Source organism: Solenopsis invicta, chromosome 8 (assembly GCF_016802725.1).
Source record: "Solenopsis invicta isolate M01_SB chromosome 8, UNIL_Sinv_3.0, whole genome shotgun sequence".
NCBI classification, from domain to species: domain Eukaryota; kingdom Metazoa; phylum Arthropoda; class Insecta; order Hymenoptera; family Formicidae; genus Solenopsis; species Solenopsis invicta.
The window spans coordinates 11003688-11015066 of NC_052671.1; the positions used below are offsets into that span (position 1 = coordinate 11003688).

General features: G+C 29.1%; 1 protein-coding gene across 1 annotated transcript; it reads right to left on the reverse strand.

The window, feature by feature from the left end:
• Positions 1-236: 236 nt before the first annotated feature.
• On the reverse strand, positions 237-9563 carry LOC105195503 (saccharopine dehydrogenase-like oxidoreductase). Its single transcript, XM_026135958.2, has 8 exons — positions 9369-9563; positions 3052-3231; positions 2801-2976; positions 1495-1829; positions 1176-1319; positions 1012-1102; positions 670-932; positions 237-594 (listed from the first exon to the last, which is right to left on the reverse strand). The coding sequence occupies exons 2-8, from the start codon at positions 3218-3220 to the stop codon at positions 471-473; spliced, it is 1302 nt and encodes a 433-aa protein (XP_025991743.1). The 5' UTR covers positions 3221-3231; positions 9369-9563; the 3' UTR covers positions 237-470.
• Positions 9564-11379: the final 1816 nt, after the last annotated feature.

Genomic DNA, 11379 nt, shown 5'->3' on the forward strand with positions numbered 1-11379 from the left:
GGCGCTAATTTTTTTTATAGAAAATAAATAGAGATACCACCTATTCCGCTGGCCAACTGCACATTACTGAAACATAAAAATGACTGTACTCTGAAATTAAGTCAGATAGGACATGTATAAACGTTATATAAACTTTTTTGTTTAGTGTTCAATGCTGCTGAAGTAGAGCCCACTTTTTAGGAAACACCCTGTATATCTTAAAACATTTATTTTTTGATATGTAATAATTAATAACATTTAATAAACCTTTATACTTTTATTAAACATTTATACATTTTTGTTATAATGATAATTTATACATTTTTCATACATTCTTTTGAAATATTGTGATTAATACTTGTGCATTAATACTTAAAATATATTTACGGAACGTATATAGTTTAGTCAAAATTATAAAAATGTTAATATCAAACTCGAACATAATAAATTGTCAGAAAGAAAATATTATCAGAAATTGTATAGAGAATCTTCTATACTATTTCTTTATGATTGTACACATCGGCAGATATTATTTCAAATTTAATATTATGTTTATCCATTTGTTCAATCAACGATGTTCTACCAAACGCAGCACCGGGAGTAAGTACTCCTCCGCTGTAAAAATACAATAATATTTAAACAAATAAAATTAAATCTATGTTTAACATGTAATTATATTAATTTACTTACTTATCAGGTATCTTGTCAATTTCGTTTAGAATTGTTGCAGCTGATAAAATCGCTACAACACTGGTCATTTCATATGGGGATTCGCCAGAAACTTTGGCAATTACTTTTTTATTAGGTGGATTCGTGTGCTGGTCATTAGATTCAGCCAACTTTTCAGTCCATCCGTGAGCTACAATTGTCGTATCAAAACGGACTGTTTTTTGGTTCTCATCCAAATTCGAATTTTTGCGACTTATAAAACCGGCCGTAAATAGAGCAGGATGCTGCAAATATCAATGTTTATTTATTTTGTATTATCAAAATACATGTAATTTTGACAATTGTAAATATTTTGATACATACTTTTAGAAGCAACTTACGACAGCATGATAGACGAGACAGGATTAATAAGAATATACCGGCAATGGCTATCATCAGAAATTCATAGAAATACCTAATAATAAATGCATACATTAGTAGAAATTATTTTTTAATATTTATGAAATTTCTGTTGACACTATACTCACTTAAATGTGGCATAAAATTGAATTTGTGCGGGTCTGTCGTTATATTTGGTATGTAAAAAGTACTGTGTTCGACAAGCTACTGCGCGATCGGCCGATGGAACCGACATGGACCATCCTTCAGAAACATCGCTCCGATGTATACCTCTGTAATTAATGAATTTATTAATGCTATTTATCATGTAACTACACTCGGCAGCAAAATTAAAGATTTATTTATTCTGATTTCCAAAAATAGGCAAAATTCAAAAGAATATAACTTTGTCAAAAATAATGTGATTTACATACGTGTATTGTGTATACATAACATTTAGAAATATACCTTGATTTTAATTTTGGTGTAAGTTCAGGCAAGTTGGCATTCGAATATAATTTTCTGTGTAATTCCTGTAATTCGTTTCTATGACCCAGCATGTGTACCGCCGAGTCCCAAGTTCCATAAGATATATATGAACCTTTCGGTCTAATAAAGGGCAGAATACATCTAGTAAACCATATTTTCATATACACTTCAACAGAATTAACTTCTTCAAATTGCTGTTGAGTGAAAATGATTCCCAAATCAGTAGGAATACAGTCAAAACCACAAGCGCACACTATATACACGCCAGCTTCTTTCGCTGCTGTATTATATTTTATTTGCATGTGCTCCATAAACTGTATAACATTGAAAATATTAGAAATAAATAAAATATCAAACAATAAGTGTTATAATATACAATTTATAAATTAATAAGTAAAGCCAGTGAGACAAGCAAAGAAATTTTTAGGTGTTTGTATAAAACATAAATTTATTAATATATTTGATAAAAACGTTTTGACTCTACGGAATCGTCTTCAGTGTGTGTATAACACTTACATTAATGATGCGAAACGGAAACAACTTTTTTAACACGGCATAAAGTTCGAGTAAATAATTTAGCAATTAAAGTCCATAATCGACAATTTCCTTAATTGCTTTATCATTTCTTAGGAAATTGTAGACTATATACTTTAACTGCTGAATTATTTATACTCAAATTTTATGCAGTCTTCAAAAAATTGTTTGCATTTTGCGCATTTATTGTTATTAAGGGAGAGGGGGAGAATACATTTAGAAAGCTAGAAAAGAGTCAATTTTCAAGAATTTTTTAAATTAAAACTATTTAATCAATTGTTGCAGAATTTGGTATACTTGTTCCTTTAACTTTTTTGTACATAAATAATTTTTTTTGTTAGAAAATGTGATTGACAACTCACATCGCTACTTCTGTTGTTTGCAGCGCTATTTCTATATCCTTTTTTTATTTTCTAATAAAAAAATTTATTTATGTACTAAAAAGTTAGAGGAACAAGTATACCAAATTTTGAAACAATTAATTAAATAATTTTAATTTAAAAAATTCTTAAAAATTGCTTCTTTTTTTAACCTTCTAAATGTATTTCCCTCCTTAATGTAAGAATATTAAACACAAACTGAAGAAGACTCCGTAGAGTTAAAACGACTGTGCCGAATATATTAATAAATTTATGTTTTACACAAATACCTAAAAATATTTTTGCTTGTCTCACTGGTCTTATTTATTGATTTATAAATAAAATATCAATTAACAGTCGTTGAATTATTGCAAACGTATAGATTGAACTACCTGTTGCTCAGCAGTGACATCAATGTAATGGGTACATGTAGCAATGCAAGCTTTGACAACTGGTTCTCCATAAAATCTGTATGGACCGCAACAGTTAATGAGTATTTTTGTTTGCTTTGTCATTTTATGAAGAGACTCTTCATCGTTTACATCAGCCAGAATAATAGGTATGATTTCTAATAAGATACATATGCATTGTATGAGTATTCAATAATAAATTTTGTAATAATAAACTCTAAATTTTAATGTACCATTATCTGAGGCAAATTCTTGAATTACTGCTTCTAAAGCTCCTTTTCTACGACCAGCAATACCGAACTTCAGGTTCTGATCCTTGCACATATGAATCGCATTTTTTACTAACAACTTTCCCGTATATCCAGTGGCACCAAAAATTACTATATCTAAACGATTCACCATTTTTCTGTAATCTATAGCAAAATAATCATTAATATTTCTTATAAATCAGTAATTTACAACGTAAAAACGTAGTATTGTAGCATAGGCACTGCGCGCATATGCGGTATTGCGGACGCCTCGCTATCTTGGACGCATAAGATAAATGTCCCAATCATTAACAGTGTCCCAATTTATGACAATCGCATTCATTTTCCTTAATAAATCAGCTAATATGGATCCAATATTTATTCTAAACATGTATTCAAACTCAAAATTTTATTTATATTTGATTACAATACATTTCGAATAAAATTAAAAGCTGTAAGGAATGTTAAAACATAGTAACCTCATCGTAATAATAAATTAATAAATTAATAATGTGCATGTTAAAGAAAATATACAAAATTGATTTTGTTAGGAAGCTTGAACATTTGGGATTCTAATTGTGTTGTTTTTTTTTATTTATGGGCAGATTTTAATTTGTTTATAATATTTTTTGAAAAGTAGCTGAAGTACCATTTAGTGACATGTCAGTTTGGTTCTGTCCCAATTTGTAACATATGCATGTCTCTATTACTGACAGGTAACAAACATATGAACGTTCCCTATTACTGACAGGAGGTGAATATATGACTGTTCCTATTGCTGAAATGGATACCATTTGCATGTAATTTGCTGGTGTATCGAACAATTATATTTGCTCGTAAGTTGCTTGCATCCAGATAACATTTTTTGCGCGCAAAGGTTGCGCGTCTTATGCATGTAAACTATGTACGCGGTTTGCGTGAGTTTTTCCCGCAAATTGGTTAAGCTCGTTTATTGTCCGATGCACTAGCAAATCACATGCAATTGGATACCAATCGTTGTGCCCAAACGGACATATCCCAATTCGGGATTCCCGTTTGAGATTCCCGAACGCGCAATGCAGAAAGAATGTGATCTATGACTGTCGATCGTGTTGAACGTTGTGAAGTAAATTAAATTAAGTTAAATTAATAACAAAGTCGTTTTGAAGTGAAAAATATTTTACTGCAGCCCTCATTTACTTTTCTGGTAAGTAACTTGTATCGATAAAAACATTATATTTTCGAAATATATTTTTCTACATTTGTGTCGTAATATATTTGGAAGTGTCCTAATCTATATATTTTCAACTTTATTTGAAAAGTCAAAGCGTTTAGAAATAAATATATTTTTTATGCATATTGTTTATATTTTTTTAAAATTATTATTTTTATTTTACATTTTTTGCCACAATATAAAAAAATATGGTTTGTAGAAAAATATATACATATAACTTTGCATAAAAAAACAGATCCCCATCCCTAACAGTACAAATGTCTTAAAAACATCTAAAATATGTAGTTTTTGAACATCTTTTAAACATTTGTGCTGTCTGGGATTGTAATTTTAATAAGACAAGTTACATGTATGTATAAGTATATATATATATACGAGGTGTGTTCAAAAAGTATCGCGAATTTTGAATTTTCGCGGGTTACGTATATTCGAATTTCGATCTTTTTGTGGCGTTATGTTGATACTCATGTCTCTCACTTATGCCGACAAGCTCGGCCATTTTGAATGTTCACTTAATTGTTGACAGCTGCTTTGCTTGCACGTGTTTTGGATCGTCTTCGATTTTTACCTATTCAAAAAAATGGATCAAAGAACCTGTATCAAATTTTGTGTGAAAAACGAAATTAAGTGCGCGGATGCATTCCGAATGTTGACTGTGGCATACGGAGAAGCTACCTTGGACCGAAGCAACGTTTATCGGTGGTACAAAATGTTCTCAGAAGGCCGAGAAGATGTGAACGACGAAGAGCGTGCCGGACGCCCGAGCACTTCAACAACAGACGAAAAAATTAATGAAGTGGAGAAAATGGTATTGGCCAATCGTCGAATCACCGTTAGAGAAGTTGCTGAGGATCTAAACATATCGATTGGCTCGTGCCATTCGATTTTTATCAATGATTTGGGCATGAGACGGGTCGCCGCGAAATTCGTACCAAACGCCCCTGCTCACACATCGTTGCTTGTGCGCGACTTTTTGGCCAAAAACAACACACTAATGATGCCGCAGCCACCGTATTCCCCAGATCTGGCCCCCTGTGACTTTTTCTTGTTCCCTAAACTGAAGAGGCCCATGAAAGGACGACGTTACGCTACGCTTGACGAGATAAAGACGGCATCGAAGGAGGAGCTGAACAAGATAACAAAAAATGATTTTTTGAAGTGCTTCGAAGATTGGAAAAACCGTTGGCACAAGTGTATAATATCTCATGGGGATTACTTTGAAGGGGACAAAATAGATATTCATGAATAAATAAATAATTTTTGAAAAAACACAAAATTCGCGATACTTTTTGAACACACCTCGTATATATATATATATATATATATATATATATACTTTTGAGTAGTGTATATATATATATATATATTTATATAAGAGAAGAGAACTCATGCATATTTTTTGTTTATTTTATTATAAGTTTTATATAAGTTTTATATAAAGAAAAGTAAATTTATGTATCGTAAAAAGAATTAATAAAACGGTAAAATTTATATATACATATATGTTTTTACCTAATTTTAATGAGGTATATTGTATAATTTTTTTGTTTTATTTTATAAAAAAATGCTTTTTTCTTGACGGAATTTCCTTTCTATCCATATAATAAATCCGTTTATAATAGAATATATTCTTAATTGTTATATAAAATTTAATATTATGTAAAAACGTATACATGTGTTTGCTTATTGTATGTATGCCACTGTGAAAAGTGGTGAACTATTAAAAATGATTATAATGTAGATAATAATATACAATATTGCATGACTGAAACTATATGTGTTATAATTTATATATATATATATATATATATATATATATATATATTCCAAAACATTCACAAACTCTGTCAAAGAGAAAAAAATAAACAATATTATAAAAGTTATTTAGAGTAATGTCTCTTATACATTTATTTTATCATATACAATAACATTGAAGGTATTAATTAAAAGATTTTAAAGATAAAGTTTAAGTTTAAATCTTAATTTTTTAAAATTTTAAGATTTTAAAGTTATTCTGCAAGTTTAAAGATAAAGTTGAAGTTTAAATCTTAAGTTTGTAAGATTTTAAGATTTTAAAGTTATTCTGCGAGTTTTTCCCAGGCTTGATTATGAAATAACTTCTCCAGTAGAAATCGGAAGAAGGTAATGAATATATTTACAATTAATATTGTTTTATTTAACAATTCATATAAAATGAGACATTTATTAATTTGAAAAATTTTTCAGCTTGGGATAAATAGATAAAAAGATAATGTATAAATATAAATATATTTATAAATATGTATGGATATCTTACCTCAAGTCTTACCACCTTTTTAGCTATTAATTCTAAAATGTTTCCCTAACGAAGTCTACTATTATTTCCTTTAATTCGTAAATAAATTGCTAATGTTAACAATTTGTGTCTATTTTTATAAGCATCCCTTTGGTTATTTAAACAGTACTCAATCAAGATTAATTTATATACTGTTAATCTAACTTGAAGTGATAATATATCGACATTGAATTCATTCAATATTTAGAGCAATTTAATAAGATCACACTCTTCTTTAATTTTTATGGTATCATCTTCGATGAAATCGAAATAAGTTCTGCAACAATTATTTCCATGATTCAGAATAAGTTATTATATACAATTATTATGTCAATAAGTTACTTACTTAGCTAAGCTAGCCTCTCTTTCTCTTTCTCTAAGTTAATTATAATTAATATCATAAACTAAACATCAATGATGGAAAATAATAATCAATAATCACAAACGTTGGACATGTCGGTATAAAACGTTGATTTTTATCAAAATAATGATTGTTTAATAGTTTGTTTAATATTAATCAAATCACATTATAAAATCAAAAACTGTATTTTTCGTTTAAAAGCGAGAAAATTTCTGTCACTCGTATAAAATGTTAAAAGATTTTTCATATGTTCGACACATATATGATCCATCAATTAGCAAAGATATAGAACAGAGCTATGTCGTACAGTTTTGTGACAATATTTTCAATATCTATGATATATACAATTCTCATTACAAATCTTCTTATGAATATTGGTAGCAACCGTAAGTATTGTCATAGAACTGTACGACATAATTCTCTTCTTTATCTCCGATAACTGATGAACTAACTATAATCATGGAATGGGAAATCTTTTGACATTTTATATGAGTGACAGATCATCTCGTTTTCAAACAAAAAATACACAATATTTGAGAGAGAGAGGGAGGGGGGGAGGAAGAGGGAGAGAGAGAGAGAGAGAGAACGCTAAAGGATAATAAATAATCTTGCTGTACTGTTAGCCTTGCTGTGCAAGGCTACAAAATTTGCAAATGAAGAGAACTGGATACACTGCATACACATATTTAAATCTTTCTACATTCTTTAAGTGAGGGACATTACATTGATTGTATCCTTGAAACAAGAGTTTTATAAGAAAACTGATTCCTGTCGGTGACATTTCAGCGACACAGTCAGAACATAGGAGCGACAGCTATGCGGTAATAGTAAAGAAGCAAGTTTCGGAATAGTCTTGAATAATTGTTAACACTCGGGAAGGCGTAACAGGGATACCTCTAAAAGATAAGAGAACCATAAAATTTAAATTGTTAAATACTCGGCTCCTTTACTGATTATGCGATGCTAATTTAAGTTCAAAACTTATAAGAATATTATTGTCATTAAAATATCGAGAATAGAATAGAATCGTACTATGAACGTTTTCTTGTGTATATTTAAGCCTTATATCTATGATGATAGAAATCGGTTAAAGTTCTGGATTAAAAAAAAAAAAAAAAACTAAAACTCGATTCGCGAACACAAGCAACTTAGATGAAAATTTCGTATAGAAACCTCGTATAGAAAAATGCATCTTGTCCCATTTTCCGTACTAAATTCAATTTATACTGTCAAAATTATTTTTTTATAAATAGTAGATGAATCCCAGAAAACATTTTGCGCGTAGATATCTAGCAAGTCGCGCGCAAATACGGCTCATATTGCGTAAGCAAAACCCTATCCCAGTGCGTCGTCATAGCGCTAGAAAAACACTAGCACACTTTGTTCGCAATTTCAATAAGCGATATGCACGCAAAACGCTAGCACAGTTTGCGCGCGATCTCAATAAGCGATATGTATGTCTGTTGCTTGTATATGGTGCTGCAAAGTTTGCGCAATTTGAGAGTCATATACACATGCAAGTTGAAAGCGATATGTACGGACGGCGTCATTATAAAATGTATCTTCCTATTTCATACAGTATACGTTACGTTTATACGTAACCCGTAATATGTTATGATAAACGTAATGTATACTATATAAAATAGAAAGACACATTATATATAATGACGCCGCCTGTACAGATGAAATTAAAGCGATCTATACTCTGAAATCACTATATAAATCAATATTATATATATAGAAACGTTAAATATCATGTATTTGTTTATATTGTATGTAAATATAATGTCTCTGTAAAAAAAGTAATATATAAACAATTGAAGACGATTATATATACAATATTATAATTACATATACAATATATATATATATATACTCGTATATATGTAATTTAAAATAATGTACAATATCGTTTCATTCCATTTCATTTCAATGTCAAAAAGATAAAAAATAAAAAATAAAATAAATCATTAAAAAACAGACAAATGCAGGGATCTCTTACAGTCCAAATGAAAATGTACATATATATATATATATATATATTTATTTAGAATTATTATTAATTGTATGTGTAGCAAAAACATTTGTTTATGTTAAAACAAAGATAATAATAGAAGCATGCATATGTTACAAATTGGGACAGAACCAAACTGACATGTATAACTAAATGGTACTTCAGCTACTTTTCAAAAAATATTATAAACAAATTAAAGTCTGCCCATAAATAAAAAAGACAACACAATTAGAATCCCAAATGTTCAAGCTTTGTAATAAAATCAATTTTGTATACTCTTTCTTTAACATGTACATTATTAATTTATTAATTTATTATTACAATGAGGTTACTACGTTATTACTTGGGACATTTACCTTATGCGCATTACGAAACGTAGCCATTATAAGCGAGTTCTTACCTCCACGAAAATTAGATGATTTTAATTTGATCGAGACACTTATAAGGCTTGTTTTCTATTCCTGCAGAATAGACTGTGCACTAGAGCTCGAGTTAAGATAGAGCAATTACTGTGTTATTCGTTCGAAGCCTAACGGAACACAAACTCCTAGGCACAGTCAGAGCACAGCGGGAACCACCAATTTCTGCTTTAGGCGTATGCTTGAAACGAAATAGAGGGGGAAACGGAGGAGAGAACGGAGTATTGCTCATGCGTGAATGATCCTTGATTACGTTGTCGTCTAAAAATTTTATTGTTAGTAGTGTGAGGCGTCAAAACAAACATAACGTCATAGGGGGAGAGGGATGGCTCAATACTACTAATGTGTGCTGGTACGCCTTGTCGTCATCCTGAATAGCGTACTCGTAAAGAGCAAACATAATCAAAAAAGCTAATATGGGGGAGGGGTGGGGTTGTTAATACATATAAAAATTTTGATTTAATGTAGTGTCTCATAATTTTTAATGTAATGTCTCATATCAAATTTGTAAAAAAATTCAATTTTTACAAATTTGTTGAAGAAAAAACATTACGAATTAGATCAAAATTTTTATGTATACCAATAAAATTTTAATAAATATTTGTGCAAAAATTGATATAGATTTACTTGCTTGTTTAAAAGCTATTTATAAATCAGATTAAAAATGAACAAAAAATTAAATAACTTTTAAAATAATAAGAGAACTGTATTCAAATTTTTTACGGATAAACGTAATAATAGAACAATCGGTGAAGTTTTTATATTTTTGGTACTTTTGGTTTTTAAGATACCACTCATATATGTATATCCTTAAACAAAAGCGTAATTTCCATTTCTGCATGTTTAATTATCCTTGCGTTATGTGAAATAAACAAACGTTCTACAAAATTTTATAGAATTTACGATTTAAGCATATTGAGGCAAACGTAATCTCTACTTTTATTACCGTTGAAAATACTATTGATCAACAATGTATTAATTTATTAACACAGAAAAATATTACAGTTTTTTTTAATAACCATGATTGAAGAAGCCTTATTTATTTTATAATTACTTTTATTGAATTATATTATTGAATATTATATAAATGTAATAAATAATTTACAGTCAAAAATTAAATTTTTTTTCCTTTAAAAATTATTATAATTGGAAAATTACTATTAACTCTCAAACAAAGCTTTTTTTTACTCCAAAATTTCAATAAGTCAAACCATCTACAATTCGAAGAGTTGTTTAACTTTTTTCACGCCATCTGTATTAAAAGATATATAAATATATAAATAAATATATATATATATACACACACACACACACACACACACACACACACACACTCAACAGCAAAATTAAGAGATTACCTATTCTGACTCCGAAAAATAGGCGTAATTCCAAAAAGTGTAACTTTGTCAAAAATAATTATAAAGAAATTTTAAAAAAAGCTTGAAATCTAATTTTGAGATTGATGAGTCATTAAACAATTTACAGATAGTTTACGAAGTTACGCGGATTTAAATGGGAATGCGTCAAATCTCAAAATTTTTTACAAACTTTGCAAAGCTCCACAACGCGAAATAAAAATTGTATGCAAATGCGGTTTACAGCATTTGGAAGGATGGATCTTTAGCTTTAAGTTGCGTTTTTGTTGAGCTTTGAACGATTTTTTTTCACTGAGTTAAGTAACACTGAAGCAAAAATGGCCTCTTTTGCTTCAATGCTGAATAATTATATATATATATATATATATATATATATATATATATATATATATATATATATAAGGGGTACATATATATATATACCCTTTATATATATATATATATATATATATATATATAAGGGGTACATATATATATATACCCCTTTTATATATATATATATATATATATATACATCACCGCTTAGGCTAACAAGTTTAGATCGCGCTACGAGTGGACTACGTAACATGTTCTACGTCATAAATCCTTATAAAAAACGTAAGTTCAAATTAAATTT